The sequence below is a fragment of the Crocuta crocuta genome, unplaced genomic scaffold, assembly GCF_008692635.1.
Source record: "Crocuta crocuta isolate KB4526 unplaced genomic scaffold, BGI_CrCroc_1.0 scaffold164, whole genome shotgun sequence".
NCBI lineage: Eukaryota > Metazoa > Chordata > Mammalia > Carnivora > Hyaenidae > Crocuta > Crocuta crocuta.
In genome coordinates this window covers 1,751,250-1,769,967 of record NW_027530016.1, presented here as the reverse complement: position 1 = coordinate 1,769,967, position 18,718 = coordinate 1,751,250, and the positions used below count along the sequence as shown (strand labels likewise).

At 44.1% G+C, this 18,718-nt stretch overlaps 1 protein-coding gene across 1 annotated transcript; it reads left to right on the top strand.

Moving 5' to 3' along the window:
* Positions 1 to 810: 810 nt before the first annotated feature.
* TMEM178A (transmembrane protein 178A) lies at positions 811 to 15,140 on the top strand. The gene is made up of 3 exons (XM_077764219.1): positions 811 to 886; positions 4,158 to 4,295; positions 14,144 to 15,140. The coding sequence occupies exons 2-3, from the start codon at positions 4,190 to 4,192 to the stop codon at positions 14,383 to 14,385; spliced, it is 348 nt and encodes a 115-aa protein (XP_077620345.1). The 5' UTR covers positions 811 to 886; positions 4,158 to 4,189; the 3' UTR covers positions 14,386 to 15,140.
* The last annotated feature ends 3,578 nt before the right edge of the window (positions 15,141 to 18,718 follow it).

Sequence of the window (18,718 nt, the reverse complement as noted above, 5' to 3'; positions counted from 1 at the left end):
TGAATCATGGGGCTCAGAAGATTTTAGGGGAAAAATAAGCCCATATTTATTTATGCAATAAAAGCATGGATTGGGAGGGAGGGTGGAAGAAGATACTAGATAAAGCAATGGATATTCTTGCCCATTTCAAAGTATTGTGCCTAGGGCTGGACACGAAACCAGAAAAGGTAGGGAAAGTTTCTCCTTTTTCCTCCCTACTTTAATTTTCTTTTTCCTCTCTGCTTTCAGTACTACTCTTTCTCTTGGGACCTAGAATTTAGGTCGGTAAAATTTGTACTAAGGAAATGACGCATCACCACATAGAGAGTTGTCTTCATGGAATAATGTCTTCTGGTCTCCAAATAACACGCTTGCTAATGAACTTTTTGATGCATCCCGTTTGCGAGTTTGAGATTGGCTCAAGTTCAGACACACGTAATTTACCTGGGTTAACTTAAAATTTTAAGCTGATTTCCCCCCAACCACGTGTATGCTTTTAGGCCATTTCTCCTTGAGGAGTTTTGTGTTTAGTTAATACAAACACAGCGTTGACAATTTGGGGAGTTTAGATCCTTATCAAATTCAGCACGTTCGCAAGTGAAACACGATTGAAAAAATTATTTCACGTTTTAGATGCGTACTGCTCTGACTCGCCTGTGCTACTGAGAGTCATGATGAGACCCTTCCCCCTCCCCCCAGTCAGCCCAGTTCAGGACGCATCTTGTGCTGTAGATCTCTGGAATTCTCTTACCAATGCACAGACCAGTAAATCGCGTTTCTCATTTCCTTCAAGGTATTGCACAGCGATGCACAGCTATCAAGTACCACTTTTCCCAGCCAATCCGCTTACGAAACATTCCTTTCAATTTAACCAAGACAATTCAGCAAGATGAATGGCACCTACTTCGTGAGTATTTCTGGGAAAGGGTCAGAGAGGAAATGGTGTCTTTCCGCACAAAAAGTATTCCCGCCAGCCCTCTCAGGTTTGAACGGAAAGATGTTGTGCGGATCCTATGTGGGCCTCTGGGCCCAATCCTACTTGGTCAGAGAGACCCAGGGAGTCATTTCACTAGGCTGCGGTCACAGCTTGTTTACAGATGGAACGTGTGAAAATCAGGCCTGAGGCTTTGAGAGACAGGGAAGTGTGTGTATTTCAGCCCTGGGGCCACACTGCCTCCTACACCTTTTCTTTCCCAAGTCATTGGGTATAAGGATCTGCTCTGCCACTTGGGTTAGTAAACCAAGGAGATTATACCTTAGGTACGCTCCGAATAAATAGAATGATAGAATATTCATTTTAGCTACCACGTCTATCTCAGACCTTGGTATTTCTGCCAAAATATCGTGATGAGTTTATGTTGTAATTTTCTCGGAGGACGTCTGTTATCAGAGGATATCTCAATTGGGTGAGGAACTACTCTTTTTCACTGTCAGGAAAATGTGAAAATCTAGAAAAGATCATGCCTCGTGACACTAAAGAGGGCAGATACCTACCTGAAAATCGTTGATTCATGCTGCCTGGCGATAGGTGACGCAGGAAAGCAGAGAACAAAACAAAACAAAACCCAAAAACAAAAAACAAAAACCTAGACCCTAATCTGGGGCTGACACTGTCATTTGCCAATGAAATGCGCAGCAAGGACGTTGGTGACAGTGTTTGGGTGGCCAAGGCCACTGCGGAAGATCAAGCAGAATCTCTTTTTGCCAGGAAATCTCTGCAGCTGAAAAAGCTCTGTTTTGAGCTTCCCACCCGTGCACGGAAGCGCTTATGACACAGCTCCCGCAGCAGGGTCGATGTCACACACTCCCTGGCTGGCCGATTTACATCTTGGAGAGTCATTGGCTGAAATGTGATTTATTCCTTAATGCTACAACTCCCTGAAAACTCTTTCTTGTTGGCTGATCTTAACAAGCATTTCTCAGCAGATCTGAGAGTTTTATCGAAGTGTTCCCACGTCTGAATTCTTCATGGGCGTGTTTGGAGTTCTTTGCCTTTAAAAAAAATTTTTTTAATGTTTTATTTATTTCTGAGAGAGAGAGAGAGAGAGAGGGAGACAGCATGAGCAAGGGAGGGTCAAAGAGAGAGGGAGACAGAATCTGAAGCAGGCTCCAGGCTCTGAGCTAGCTGTCAGCACAGAGCCCGACGTGGGGCTCGAACCCACGAACTGTGAGATCATGACCTGAGCCGAAGTCAGACGCTTAGCTGACTGAGCCACCCAGGTGCCCCTGGAGTTCTTTGACTTAATCAACAGTCTAGAAAGCCACTCGGTCACTGGTTTCTGTCTGGTGAGAAAAGATAGTCATAGGAACCTGAGAAAGAACTCACCTCTGTACTCAAGTAGTTCGTGCCCTGCTGTTGCCCAGCAAGACAGTATTCGAGTGTCCCCTGAATCCTCTTTGCCGTTCTTCCAGAAAGAGACTTTTGGCATCTGCATGCATAGCCCTTTCTGAGAAAGTGATAGTTGGTGATTTGTACCATGTTTACCAGATACGCTTAACATGTCTGGTACTAACGCAAATCCTATGTGGATTATATCTGAACCTTGTGCCTTTTAATGGTCGTAGACAACAGAATTACTACTTAAACCACAGAGAATTTAGGGAGTTGAGATACTAATGACTGAACTATTATGACATCGCCCCTGCTCAGATGTGGATGTCTCCAAATGGCTTATACCCTTAACATTAAACTCAGCCCCTTTAAATTATCACGGTCCCTGGCTCTTGATCAAAGTGAGGTGCCTACACTTCCTCATCGAGGCAGCAGTGTTCTGCTTTCATTTAGATGCTCTGAGCTGGAAATGGGAAATCCCTTTGAAGATAAACATCATATGATATCACTCATATGTGGAATTTAAGAAACACAACAGATGAACATAGGGGAAGGGAAGGGAAAATAAGATAAAAAGAGAGAGGAGACAAACCATATGAGACTCTTAAATACAGAGAACAAACTGAGGGTTGCTGGAGCGGAGATGGGTGGGGGATGGGTTAAATGGGGGATGGACATTAAGGAGGGCACTCTTTGGGATGAGCACTGGGTATTATACATAAGTGATGAATCACTAAATTCTTGTCCTGAAATCATTATTACACTGTATGTTAACTGACTTGGATTTAAATAAAATTTAAAAATAAAATAAAATCATATAAAATTCAATTAAAGTTAAATAATCATAAAAAAAAAGGAATGGTCCATGGGTCCTGGGGCAGCCGCAGATCTCTGCTTGGTATCTATTGTTTTGAGAAGGATCATAGGCTTTTAGCTAACAATTTTTAAAGTTAGATTTGTTCAAAAAAAAAAAGGAAAGAAGGAAATAGAAGAAGTAAAATAGAGGGTGGGTAATCAGAGTGCTGCGAGGGTGGCAATCAGAGTGAAAATACGTCCAGGAGCAGGTCTTGGTTTTGCCTAGGAGGTGGGGGAGGGGCTGCGTTTTGGCCTAGGGATCATGATTGCCTTTGTGACGGACTATACCTGCCGGTTGTGTCCACGATGGACACTTGACCATGAGAACAGTCCCTCCTTAAGCCTGGGTAAACGGGTACTTGGGTTGTGGGGCCTATGTTTAAGAGGAGAGGGGTTTACGAGCAGATATCCCAAATGTGCACTTTGGGCCCCATTTCCGTCACGGCAATTGCCTTCACTTTCTCAAATGCTTTCTGAAAATAGGCGAGAGTAGATGTAAATGAAAAATAAAATAATCGGCAACCATGGTGCTCAGGTAAAACCGTATTTCACTGCAGCACACATTGTGGGCTCTTTCTCCAAAGCCAGATCAAGTAGGGCCACCATAGTGGTGGTAAGCTACATTTCCGTCGCTCTTTTCAGGGAAGTAAAGATATTTCTCATACCTACCTCACTGTCAGTACACTAAGTAACTTGCTATCCATTACCCAAGTTTACCCTGGCATTGTCCTTTGGCCTAGTCTCCATGGGGTACAGACTTCTCCGGAGACTCAGAAGGTAGACTCCACCCTCTGGATTGGCTGGACCCCCTGTGTCCTCTTCTGGAATACCTGGGGAGAGACCTCCCTAAACCACCTCAGCCCCGCAGACCCTAAGACGGCCCGTGTCACCCACTAGTTTTGACAATGATGTATACAAAGCTCTTCGTTCTCTGGTTTTCAATAACTGCTGCTTCTGCTTTTCACTTGGAATGTTTGTGTTTCGAGACTAGACTTGAGAAGAATCACTGCCGGCTTCCTGGGCATGGCCGTAGCTGTCCTGCTCTGTGGCTGCATTGTGGCCACGGTCAGTTTCTTCTGGGAGGAGAGCTTGACCCAACATGTGGCTGGACTCCTTTTCCTCATGACAGGTATGCCCAACACCACAGCTACCTCTCCGGGCGGAAGCGAAGGCTGCTGTGCATGCGGCCAGCCTCGCACTGTTGATTGTGCTTTCACTTGTGAAAAGAGCAACCAGAGGTCATGTGGCTTTTACGGGGAATACACAATTTAAAGAAAACAACAATGTTAATAGTACAGGCCTGATTTCCCCACTGTGGCCCCTTAGAAGGTTGGATAGAAATGTCTTGGGTTTAATCTCTGTGTGAGCCAGCCCTGTATTTTCTGTCTCTGCTTCATACCATGTCCGTAGCCCCGGCCTGGTCTCCTGGCAAGCACTGCTCGTTGTTTATCAGAGCCTGAATGGAGAGAAAGAGTGATCAGCACAACCAGCCCCTGGGTTGAAAGTCAATTCAAAGTACTCTTAGTGATGGTGCCTCTGGTGTCATCTATTTCCTTCCTTCCTTCCTTCCTTTTTTTTTTTTTTTTTGAGAGAAGGAAGAGACAGCATGAGTGGGGGAGGGACAGAGAGAGAGAGAGAAAGAAAGAGAGAGAATCCCAAGCAGACTCCACACTATCAGCACAGAGCCAGATGTGGGCTCAAACCCACGAACCATGAGATCATGATCTGAGCCAAGACCAAGAGTCGGACGCTTAACCGACTGAGCCACCCACGCATGGTGTCATTTTTACACACAAATCATTGATTTTTTTCACTCCACAGATATTTTTTGGGGACTTAACTATGCACCAGGCACTACTCTAGGTACTAGAGACACCATGAATAAGGCAGACGGAACTCTTCTCCATTTCTGTCACGGGGAAACAGAGACATAACTTGTGATAATGGTAAAAGCTGTGAGGAAAACAAAGAAGGTGGAATAGGGCCTCAGGGAACACCTGGCTGAGGTGATTTCCCAGCTAAATCATGAAAAACACCCCCCAGAGGTTGAGAGTGCTTTAGGGTAACTCATACCCTGACGCAGAGGTGGCTTGGTGTATCTTGAGCCACCAAAAGAAGACCAGTGTGGTTGGAGGGTAGGGAGAAAAAGTAAAGTATCTCTTGAGGTGGGAGATGCAGGCAGTGGCTTGGATTTCAATCTAAGGGTAATGGAAGCCACAGAAGGTTTTAAGCAGAAGAGGGACTTGATCTTAAAGCAGGGGATTGAAAAGGGGGTGGTGTGTGGAGACAAGACTGTGTCATTTTGATTAGCAAGTGAAGGATACCTTTGTTGAAAAAGAAGTCAGGAGCTGAGTTGACAGCTAACACTGAAGGTGGCTGCATGGGAGAAATCTTTCTTTCCTTCTCCTCTTTCACAAGAAAATTGATGTGTGTTAGTGATTAGTGAATGCCAAATTAACAGTCTCACACGTATACTCAGTATCAGGGCTAATATGACTCTGGATATGTCGCCATTTTGAACAAGCCTGTTTCCTATTTCTCTGGAGTTCAGGTTTTCAAATGACCACACGGGGTTTGCTAGCACTTCTCACTTAACAGCCACTCACTCACGCCCATGTTAACTGGAGGCTGCGGCACCTGACACTACCGGCTGACACCATTTTCTGCCTACCTGTCTTTCAGGATTGACATGTTGGTGGCGCTTTGCTTTCTGGTGTGGCCAGCCAATCTGCAGCCTAAGTAACCCAAGCCACAGGCAGGGGCTCTTCCTTCCTGACCCCCATCAGCTCACTTCTCTCTCTGTGAGCAATATGGGTCATCGTCATAAACACTCTGACAGAACACGCCGATGTCACGTGGCCCCTGAGTAGTCTGAGCAGAAAACCAACTTAAGCTTTTCATATTTTGGCGACTACTCTAGGACTATAGCCCAGGGAGGCTAAAATTCTAGGTCCGGAGGTTTTGGAGGAAGATTTGAACTCAAGACTAGCCAGTGGGTACCTCATTTAAAACCCAAACTGCAGAACGAAGGAGTCAGGGCAGCAAAGAAGCAGAGAGGCCTGTCTGCCCAGAGGATGCCTTTAAGTCTCTGCTTAATGGTGATTAAAACTATCACCGATTTTCTTCCCTCCCATTATTGGCTGAGCCCCCGGTTTCCTGACTCTTGCCTCTGTATGCATCAAAGAACTGCAGATTCACCTCCCTTCCCGACCCTGGAAAGACTCCCGCTCACATCCCCTTGTCAGGAAAATGAGAGAAGCTATAATGAGAAAACCTTAGCGGTGGTTTTAAAGCACGCTTTAATGTGGGTAATGCGTAAATAATTTAGGATGCTCTTAGATATAAAACAATTGTTCGCAGTAAAATAAATCACCGGGCCATAAAAGCCAGGGCTAGTGAGAGTTCCTGAGAAGGTCGCAGGCCGAACAGGTTTTAAATAAAGGAGGGTGGTTGTTGAGCACTGGGTAGGCATGGAGGGAGGCTGGCAGCCAAGTGTCCTGCAGCTCCGCTTTCCCTGCTCAGCCCTTCTTTCTCACCCGCACGTGGGCTCTAACTCCGAGCCAGATTGGCTCAGGCAGCCTCAGGATGTATCATCAAAAGCCCCTGTGCAAATGTATGTGTGTGGGTTTTTTTATGTTTTTGCTTTTATTTTTGAGAGAGGGAGACACAGAGTGTGAGCAAGGAAGGGACAGAGAGAGAGGGAGATATAGAATCCGAAGCAGGCTCCAGGCTCCGAGCTGTCAGCACAGAGCCTGACACGGGGCTCGAACTCAGAGGGTGAACTCCTGACCTGAGCTGAAGTCGGGCGCTTAACTGACTAAGCCACCCAGGTGCCCCCACCCCTGTGCAATTGTTAAACAAAAAAACTAAGCAAGCAAAGCAATAGGCACAATCACAAAACCCACATGACAACAAAAAAAAAAAAAATACCCCAGACTTAGAAACTTGAAGTTCGATGACGAGTCCTGAAGGACCAACAGACACAACATGACATCATTCAGCTTTCTTTGCTTTCGGTTGGCCAAACATTTTTGGAATAAGGAGAAAATCCTCTTGTAGATCCTACAAGAAAAATGAGGTGGTTTAAATATTCTCCTTATTCTGGACCAAATTTTGCCTATGGGTTTGCCTCATTTAAAAAAAAAAAAAAGCTCTTCGTAATCATGATCACACGTGAAGTATTTAGCCTTCCGGGCTTCCATTTAACATCCTCCCGTCAGCTTTCCCCATGCTGTTCGGCTGTTTTCCTACTCCGTGGTTTTCAGTAGTATTCCATAGCCACATGCTTTTCCGGGGAGTGGCTATGCTGTGTTGTGTTCATCTGTTCCCTTCCTTGTAGGGTTTAGAGAGGTTTCTTTCATTTTTGCTATTTCAAATGGTGCCTTTGTGTTTCCTTTGTAAATACCGGGGTCGCTACATGTCCATTGCACGCGATAAATTAGCTGGAGGATGCTCGCATGTAGTAGCAGCAGAAGGGAGCAACTAAGGGTTAAAAGAGTCGATTTTAATTAAGCAGAAGTGTCTTCAACAGCCCTTGTCAGCATCCCTCCCACGGATTTCTGATGCTAAACTTAGCCCCTTCTAATGCGCTGGCACCTTCATTCTCCACCTGAACTTATTAGCCGAACCTTCAATGGGGAGCATCAGTGATGTGACGGTTGGAGACGTTAAAATGGAAACTTTGGAACAGTCTTCCTCCTCCTGCCTTATTGCATACAGACAGCTCTTGATGACCCACATGTGGAGCAGCAGTGCTGCTGACTTCACGCTTCACGCTGGGAGCCACGCTCTGGCCCCTTTCCTCTCCCCTGGCGCCTCTCCAGGGGCCTTCCAGCAGGACCCGGGGTACGCTTCACATCTCCCAGAGCCTCCAAATATAGCCCTTTGACTTCATGGCCTCTGAGGTCTCTCTCTCTCTCTCTCTCTCTCTCTCTCTCTCTCTCTCTCTCACACACACACACACACACACACACACACACACACGATCAAAGAGGCACACGTGGAGGACCAAGGGAATAAGACCTCTTCCAGTTCCTCTTCTGCCCTCGGGGTGCTGTGAAAGCATATTCCCATCAACATTCAATGCTTCATCGCCGTGGCGATGTAATCATGATCCTTATCGTTTCTGTTCTATACACAAATCTTTGAAAGGGTTAATTTATTCAAAGCAAACATTTAAAAAATTTTTTAAATGTTTTATTTATTTCCAGGAGAGAGAGAGAGAGAGACAGCGTGAGCAGGGGAGGGTCAGAGAGAGAGGGAGTCACAGACTCTGAAACAGGCTCCAGGCTCCGAGCTGGCAGTCAGCACAGAGCCCGACGTGGGGCTCGAACCCACGAACCGCGAGATCATGACCCAAGCGAAAGTCGGACGCTCAACCGACTAAGCCACCCAGGCGCCCCTCAAAGCAAACATTTTAAAATGTAGTGTTTAGGTTGCTGTTGCTTTTGTGTTATTACCTTTTAAAATATTGGGGAATCTCAAAAATTGGTTAAAGCGTCGGCCTTTCTTGATGGGGGCCCCATTGCCCACTGGATCTGTTCCCTTCACGGGGCTGTCCAGTGAGTGTTGTGACAGCTGACAAAAGGAGACAGAGCCCAGGCTGCCCTGCAAACGTCAGGGACAGTCAACACCCACATTGTGTTATCCCTTCCTTTGCTTCGATGCATTAAGGAAAAAATAAAAAAGACTTCACTGTAGTAGAGATATCAAATTATCTAGGTTACCCATTGATTATGACCTAAAGGTCCATAGGGACTTAGTTGAAACATTTGAGGCCAGGTGTGTTTTGGATTTCAGGATTTTTAAGTTTCATTTTAGAAAGGTAAATATGGTGACTATATCTTATATTGTCTAACACTCCTCAGCAGGGTCTGAAATCAAATACATTAACATTTCTGCAGCAAAACATATGAATATTCACTCGAAGCAGGATCAATAAGGACTATAAATAGCCTCATGTCACATCAGGTCAGGGTTTGCATTAAACAAGATGGCTGCAGTCTTTCGGAAAAAGAGTGAATGTGTTTTGGATTTAATAATTGCAGATTGTGGACCTTCTATTTTATTTTTTTTTTCCAAAGTTTTGTCTGTTTCTGTTAGTCTTGCCTATTCATTTAGGAAAGACAATTTAGGAACGGCTTTTTGAGCAATCTGTGTGAAAAATAGCATGAGGCATTTTTGCTGGAGGAGCAAAGAGACCAGAATGATGGGCAGGCCATCTTTTGAAGGAGTGGGAAAAAAAAAATCAATGTTTATGCCTTGGGGTGTTGCGGTTGTGTTATTTATCAAGCAGGCTAACCAGGGTGAAGCAGCTCCACTCCTTTCGGACTGTTAAGCACATCAAAGGAGAATGGTCAGAAGAAGGGGCCTAGTTACCCTAATTACAACTTGCCAGCTGGCCACAGGCACCTTAAAGATTTCAGGGAAGGAAATTAGGTTGATGATCTGGACAGCTGCATAAATTTACTTCCATCCTGATCCCAAAAAGATCCCTTCCAACCCTATAATTCTGTGACATCCCAGTATCTTCTAATTAAAAATATTGGTAGAAAACTTTTTAATATTTTATAAGAAAAGTAGTTGCATGCAGGGCTTTTCAGCACCAGTAATTATTCACTGTTTTGAAGACGCTACTAGCAATCACCATCACCCAGGCTGGAACTCAAGAACCTCCTTCCCCAGGCACCACCAGCTGGGCTGAAGGCTGTCAGTGGTAGCTGAGGGGGACTCCTGGCTGGTCAGGGAGTGAGCAAAAGGGAAGGAAAGGCTAGGAGAAGAATGGAGGAGAGGTGACCTCTCTCCCCTTGTATCTTCAGGAAGGACCATTAGATTTTGAACTTTTGGAGTGCAGGGGTGGTACCTTATTTATCTTTTCATACTCCTGCCCCAGACCTTGCATTAACTGGATTGCTAACAATAACGGTGCAGCATTGTTTGCAATAACTTGCTCTATAGGTAAGTCCCCCGTGGGGTCATTTGGGACGAACTGGTCCTTAAGTTGGTAGAACTCGATGCATTGCAGAACTCAGTTTCGTTCAGCAGGCTTTGTCGACTCCATGTGCTCGGCTCTGGTAGGCTCCGTGTGGAACTTACCAGAAGTCTCGGAGGTCTCTACCACCTTGCCCTGAGATGCACACTGGAAAGTGAAATGGGAAAAACACCCAGGAGTCCTGATCACAGCGACGGCAAACCAATCATGTCTGTGGCCAACAAGGACTCGTTAAACCCCCGCTAAGATAATCAGAACTGGATTAGGACATAGTAGATGCCTGATAACTAATCGCTGAATAACTGATTAAATAACCTTTAAAATAGTAAACTCTTGCTAAAACCTGTAAAAGGAATAGAAATGTACTTCACGCATTGACTACACGCACAGATGATGTTATGGATGTTATGGACTGAGTTGTAGCTCTCCCCAAATTCAGGTTTTTGAAGTTCTGACCCCCAGTACTTCACCATGTGACTGTATTTGGAGACGGGGTCTTTAAAGAGGTGATTAATTTAAAATAAGGTCTATTAAGGTGGGCCCTCATCCTATAATATATGATCAACGCTCTTTCTTGGTGTCTTTGAAGTCAGAGTTTTTTTCCTTTTTAAAAGATCTTGAGTGGGTTAGGCCTCTTTTACAGTTTTTTGGGCAAGTTGGAAACCATGTTTTCCCTCCTGTCAGTACATTTCCTGGAAATAATCAGAGACAGGCCTTCCGATCCCACAGGAAGTAGCTGTGGCAGGGATCTATGTTCGAGCTCTCTGAAAGATGGGAGTCTAAAAAGAGGAACTCTTGCATATGTTATTATTATTTTTTTTTTGTTAATCTTTGCTTTCCTCCTTCTCAGAACAATTTCAAAAGTATCTTGGAAGAATTAAAAATATCACCAAAGGGCAACCTGTGAGAGCGCCGGTGGGAAGGGGGAGGCTAGACCAGGGTATATTTGTGGGTTCACAGTAACCCTCCCCGCCAACTTTAAGCAAAGCAAGTAAAGGCAGAAGAAACTAAGGCAGGTTTTCATCAAGATTTGACAAGTGCCCTCTTCTGAAAAGAACTTCCAAAAAGAACTTGAGAGATATAGATATTTCACCATAAAATACATACAAGTAAGTAACACAAATAAGACAAAGAGGCAATTGGGTTTGCAAGGCAAGATGGATCTAAGGGTGAGATCAGTAGCAAAAAGCGTGACATGAGATCCCCAACTTTTGCTCATGGTGGGCCACTGATTAGCTCTAGGGAGTTTCAGCAACTTGACCAGAGAAAGAAATTTCTTTTTCTCTTTTAAAAATGTTTATTTATTTTTGAGGGAGATCACATGCACACACACAATTAGGGGAAGGACAGAGAGAGACAGAGAGAGAGAGAGAGAAGGAGACAGGATCCTAAGCTGGCTCTGTGCTGACAGCAGAGAGCCTGATGCAGGGCTTGAACTCACAAGCCGTGAGATCGTGACCTGAGCTGAAGTCAGACGCTTAACCGACTGAGCCACCCAGGCGCTCCAGAGAAAGGGATTTCTGTTAGTGACATCATTCACAGCCTCCGCGAGCTCCATGGACACAAGGCACAATCATTCATGACACCAAGGGCAGAGAAACTCATCCTTCTGGTTAAACCTTCAGGGTCGATTATTTCTTATAATCTGTTTCTATTCAGTGTAAACTGGTGGTGTTATACTAAAATTCATTTCCCCGAAAGCAATTTTATGGAGTTGGCAGGGGAGAGGTGCTAATAAGATCAACGTTCAGCATGAAATCAATGGGAGCATATATAGTTATATATGCGGCATGCTTTTTTGGTGGTGGGGGGTGGGAAATGTTCTTGCTCCATGCCTTTATTTTGGAATAACAGAATCACGGAAATTTGACACTATCAGGGTCTGCAGTAACCAAGTCCCTCATTTCTTTTTCCTGGTTGAGGAAACAAAGACTCAGGTAATTTCAAGGTCACAGTGATTAGTAGTAGATCTGGGCACCAGAATACACATTTCCTGCATCTCAGCCCAATGCATTTGGACATCAAAGGATGCTTGAAAGAGTTTGAACTCAAGTTTTCAGAGGTCATTAGAACTACATTACTTGTAAAAAGCCTAGCTTTTAGGCATTCAGCTCTGTGCAGACAGCTGAATGCAGAATAGAGTTGTTTTTCCTACGAACGGGTCATTGTTGTATTATGATACTTTACCTGTTGATACTCCAGAGATCAATTTTTTTCTAACTGCCTTATTGTTCTATGACCAGCATATCTTAGAAGGACCTTGTGATATAGAAACACTGTTTTGATGCCAGTGAAAGCATTCGTGTACATGTAAAAGCATTTGCTCTTCGCAAAACTTGAAAAAAAAAGCAGAGGAGTATTACTTTTTGACTGGCCCGTTCCTTTATGAAAGAATTAGTTCCATCTGATCTCGGGGGACCTCAAAATGATATGTTGGCCATAATAATCTGGAGCAGGAAGTCAGAAGATAAGATTTTATCCTTTTTGGAAAGACAGAATCCCTTCAGAGTTTAAAAACAATTAGACAATGAGTAGGAAATATCAAATTATCTCAGATCAAGTGTCCTTTTAACTTGAAACATGTCTTTTCGAAATGCACATTTGCCAAAGGATTCAGGCAATGTACCCGTATATGATCTGAGTGCAGGCAGAATTCTGGCGCTTCACAATGGCATTAAGGTCATCTTTATTTTCTCCCAGTTGCTGCCTGCCCAGAGTTTGGTTTTCTGCTAGTGTTTCTGATCTCCAGAGCGCTATTAAAAAGGATGGAGGGAGGATCTGTTACTTTCGGCCCTCTCTTTTGAGCCCTCAAACCTATGCCTCTGTTGCCTATGGAGATGCTCAGTGTATCCCCAATATATCCCCAACACAATTTTCCAGCAAATAGATGCAACCTCCACTGTACACCGGGATAAACCAAAGTATGAAGCAGAGAGGCGGGGGGCTTGGAACAGAACTGGACATCCCAATAATACACTGGCGTTCATCTCTGTTTTCATTACCCATTGTCAGCGAGTGCCTCATTCCTCCCATCAAAGGGAGCACCCTTGACAATCCATTGTGGTGGAATAGAAGCATCTATACTCTTGGAACATCACTTAAGTACTAAAAATACTGTGTTTGGGGGACTTTCTTTCTTTCTTTCTTTTTTTTTTTATCAGAGTCTTGATTTTAGTTTTCTGGAAAGACAATTATACATACATGTGTTGGTACAAGAAAGTAAAGTTTGGGGTCTGTCCATTTTCTTATGTCAGCCAAATTGCCTCCTATATTCTGAATGGTTGAAGTATAAGATCCCCTAACTCAGCGATTTTACATCAGTTCTAACATCCTGGATTTCATTTGTATCACTTAAAAGCTTTCATTCATTCACTGAAAAAACCCACAATGATTTGTTGAGGCCCTAGTATATACCACACTCTGTACCTTAAAACATAATTTGGCACTTGAAAAATTCATTTAAAACATTATTTACAGGGAACGTGATAAATACTAACGATACCGGTAATTGAAGAAGAAAACAGACTGTGTGGTGCTTGCAACTGCATGAAAGTGTATCCCTTTTATTTCCTACAAGGGAAATGAAGACTCTTGTATTAGGTGTGAGTGATTATAGTAAAGATCACTTCCTCAAAAATCATTGGAATTTTTATTTCATTGTTTTAAGAACAGAAACCCAAAATAAGTTCAAACACACGTACCCTCCAAGCAAGATAATTCTGAATAATTCAAGTTGTCAGAGTTTTCTCCCGTGTTCTTTCCTCTCATACCTCCACTACGTAGCGTATGGCCTGGAGCATAAAGGTTTTGCCAGTGTTTGTTGAACGAATTCAGGTGAATTCAAGTGCAGGAATTACAGATCCTTCACGAATTTGGAGTGACCACCTCATCAGTTGACCTGATTTTCACAAAGGCCCGTGTGGCATTTGCCTTGTATCAGGCAACACTGTAACTGATCATTCCGTTCTCTTTTGCATTATTTATAGGGATATTTTGCACCATTTCCCTCTGCACCTATGCTGCCAGCATCTCCTATGATTTGAACCGGCTCCCAAAGCTCATTTACAGCCTGCCTGACGATGTGGAACATGGCTACAGCTGGTCTATCTTTTGCGCCTGGTGCAGTTTAGGTTTTATTGTGGCAGCCGGAGGTCTCTGCATCGCTTATCCGTTTATTAGCCGGACCAAGATTGCACATCTAAAGTCCGGCAGGGACTCCACGGTATGACTGTCCACACCCAAGTTCCCTGCTCGGTGGCCCGTCCACAGTGCCAACGACTCCTGAGAGGAACATGGTGGAATTCAAGTTGGGATCCCAAGCACAAAACGGTCTTTTACATTCCAAACTGTAGCCTGCCGGCCCTTCCTGGATGACTGATAGAAAATCATGTGAAACCTCCAGACCTTTCTACGGACAAGCCTACTGTGGATTCAAGTGCTTTAATGACTATTTATGCTTCGACTGTGAGAACTAGGGAGCGGTGCCATGGAACATTTCTCGGTTTAGAAAAAGGGGAAATTGCAATGGAAAAATTTGTATGGCTGCCATTTGTTTCAGAAAGTTTGTATATAACAATTACCTGAGAGTCATTTCTATTTGCAAAGGGGTTCATAACAAAGCGAGTATAATTTTCTTGTCATTGTGCCACGCTTGTTAAATTTTAATGCAGTACCTTCAGAACTTGTCCTAACGCGGTCTTGTGTCAGCACCAAATATCTGTGCATTATTTGTGGTTGTTCCTTGTCACGGGAAGACTCCTCTTCTGTTGCCTTATTTATTTATTTATTTATTTATTTATTTATTTTTAATGGAAGTCTCTTCTCTGTCTTCGTACTGGAATCCAAATCCCAAGAAAAACAGACCAACCGTGTAAGAGCTAATCCGTGACACTATGCAGTATTGTTCGATGTCTTACCTGTTGGTTAATCTCTGTCTCCTTCTGTTAACTGGATTTCTGCATTAAATGACTGCCCTCTTGTTAAGCTGGGTGTGTCTTCTTTCAGCCGTGGTAACGGGCCTCCTTAGCCAGGTGGACAGAGGGGAATTCTGTTGTTTTAGTAAGACTTTTCCTAAGGCTACCGAGTTGCTTCAGTTCGGTTGGTTATTTATCTTTTGTGCCAGCCGACACTTGCTATTGACAAAAGATGCCTTTTTCAAACTTATTTGAAAACCTTACCATAGTATTATACATTTTTTCTCTCTCTTTCTTTAACCATCTGCTTGGTAGTCAGCCCATGCTAAGGAACCACAAAGGTCTCCTTTGTCTTTGGACCTACTAGGCCATCGGGTTTCAACCTTGGCTGCACATTAAGAATCACCTGGGGTCACCTGGGTGGCTCAGTCAGTTAAGCGTCCAACTTCAGCTCAGGTCATGATCTCACAATCATATGAGTTTGAGCCCCACGTCGGGCTCTGTGATGACAGCTCAGAGTCTGGAGCCAGCTTCAGATTCTGAGTCTCCCCCTTTCTTTGCCCTTCCCATGCTCATGCTCTGCCTCCTCTGTCTCTCAACAATAAATAAAAATGTTAAAAAAATTAAAAAAAAATCACCTGGTGAATTTCTCAGCCACATCTAAACTAGGCCCCTCCTCAGACCAACTGACTCAGAATGTCTGCAGCTGGGCCCAGGCTCGAGTATTTTTGAACCAATATTCCAGAAAATCCTGATGTGTAGCAAGATCGATGTCCCTGTTCTGGGCCACAGCCGTGGTAACCCCCTTAGTAATTAACATTTATTTAGCACTGAAGGTATGCCAGTAACCGGGCTATGTTGTGGGGTTTTTTGTTCCCTAGGTATGATTTCATCAAAAAATATTTAAATGTTTTTATTTATTTTTGAGAGAGAGAGACAGAGCGAGTGGGAGAGAGGTGGGGGTGGGGGGAAGACACAGAATCTGAAGCAGGCTCCAGGCTCCGAGCTGTCAGCGCAGACAGGGGCTTGAACTCATGAGCCGTGAGATCATGACCTGATCCGAAGTTAGATGCTCAACAGACTGAGCCACCCACGCGTCCCGGTATAATTTCACTTAACCTTCTCAAAAGCTCTATGAGAGAGATACTTTTATTCCATTTTTATGATAAGGCGCTGAGGATCAGACTCAAGTTGTTTCATTTTTTTCTCAATCTTTTTCCTATGTCAGTGCATAGGACAAAAGTTAAAATCCTTCCATTGTGTTTCCTTATCTTTAAATAGAAGGGAGGGCAGCAGCTGACTTCTGAATGTCCCCTTCTAACTCTGACATCGTCCTGTTTCCTGCACACAAGGTGTGCCAACAGTGCTCTGTAAAACAGGGGAAGGTACCATATCCGAATGTAAGACATTGTTCCAGATTTTAATTTCGTTGACAGATCTATTTTTGCTTTATTTTAAAAACTGATTTGGTACTCGTGGAAGGATAATGATGAAGATAATCTACCCCCTACCCTCTCCCATCACCTACAAATAAAGCCTGATTTCCAAATGACAGTGTCTACCTGTTGTCACATAAGCCTTTCGGAAGAGGTTAAACAATCCCAGTGACCACACAGGCTCTCGGGGCTTGTGGAGAGATTCCTCAGCAATCTCTCAGGTCTGTTTAATAAACCCATCCCTCTGGTTGAGATCAGAGACACATAGAAAGGGGAATTATTTTCACTTATTACTTATGCGGGAAATGCTCAAAGCAGGAGAGCTGTTTCTTTGAAGTCTTCTTTAAAGATCCCCACAGATGATGTCAAGACACTTCAACATTTATATTCTAACCGCCAAAGCAGTGTCTGAGTGAGTGACTTTTGAAGTTTCTGAGAAGCTTCCTAGGGATTTGAGGTGAGAATGGAAAAAAGCCTCGGAGTGACAGAAGGTTGAAGGGTTCACACACCAGAAAGATGCCCAGAAGCCAGGGGAGTTCAGTTACATTCAAACGTGTGCTGGCCAAAAACAGAGCCTCCCTGCCTTCCAGCCAAAGTGAGCTCAGAGCAAGGGGTGACGTGCCCGTCAGCTCCGTGCTTTCTATTTACTGTGAGCAAATGTTGCCAAAGTCAGGCATTGGGCCTCCAGCCCTTGCACTTCTCTTCGGAGTGTTTTCTTAATTGGCTTATGAATGAAGAATGATTGAAATGGCCGCTTAGTACTGCATGGAAGAGAATAATTTATTGAGACAATCTGTTTATTCTCTTCATGCCCTCCCTGTCCCACTTCTGGTAGCCAGACTATATTCTTTTGCCTTGGGGATTTTTCTGCGGAGCACGAGGCAGAGGTGGTTGAGTTCATTGAAATGATGCAATGGATCCAGAAGGGAGGACAGGCTAGCTGACTGGCTTTGTGGGCTAAAAATGCCCAAGGGCATCCCAGACACTGAACTAGACCATTGTGACAATCCCGTGACTGGCTGGACTATACGTTCCCCAAAGGAACCAACACCACAGAGAGGATGGCTATGTGGGGCGTCCAGGGAAAGTGGGGCATGCAGGAAAACTGAAGCCCTTGGGACAATGGGACAGAGAGGACATGTTACTTCTCAGATGTAGCCAGTCTTGGCCCTTGGCCCAGGGATATTGACATAGCTGTGTATGTGCGTGTGTTTCCCCAATAAAGACTGAGGGCTAATACCTGCCCCCCCCCCGCCCCCCCACTTCTGCAAAATAGAGCTTTGAATAGAAAGCAAGTGGATTTAGGGGCACCTGGGTGGCTCAGTCGGTTAAGTGTCGGACTTCAGCTCAGGTCATGATCTCACAGTTCGTGGGTTTGAGCCCCGCATCAGGCTCTGTGCTGACAGCTCAGGGCTTGGAGCCTGTTTCAGATTCTGTTTCTCCCTCTCTCTCTGCCACTCCCCTGCTCATGCCTTGTTCTCTCTAATATAAACATTAAAAAATTAAAAAAAAAAAGTAAGTGGATTTACAGAACACTTGGGATTGACTACAGACTGAGTCATGTCCATATGCCATATATAGACAACATTTACCAAAAAAAAAAAAAAGAGTTTTATCCTAAACCTCGATGAGATAATCATAAGCCCCACAGGCCTCTTCTTTTAACAATGTTGTCTTTGGTTTCTTTGCAACATTAGGACTGTTGCAGCCCACTCTGAGGGAACCCTAACTCCTCCTTCATTAGAGTATTATGGACCCTTGATAGCCAAGAATCCAGGATGTAGGAAACTTACACAGAATGTTACTTCTCCGTAAGAGCACTGTATCTTTCAACAAATATTTATTGAGTGCCCACTATGTGCCAAGTACTATTCCAGGCCTTTGGAAAACATCAATGAAGGCAAACAAAGGTTCTTGCCCTTGTGAACCTTATTCTAGTAAAATATGGTATAGTACAAGAAAAAAATTAAAGTCACCCTTTTAAGCCCCAAATGATTTTATAAATCTTAGACTGAAGTAATTCAATTCAACACAGTTACTAAAATAAGTTTCTTTTGAATCACACTTTCATTGGCTATGCACTTCATACCATTCTTATTTGAATCTGTCCTCAGTTACATAACTTTCTTGGGGGTTGGGGCATGGCCTCTCCAAGGTTTCCCATTTGAAACTCAAACCTGAGAACAACAAAGGTGTACGGCACCGGTAAACC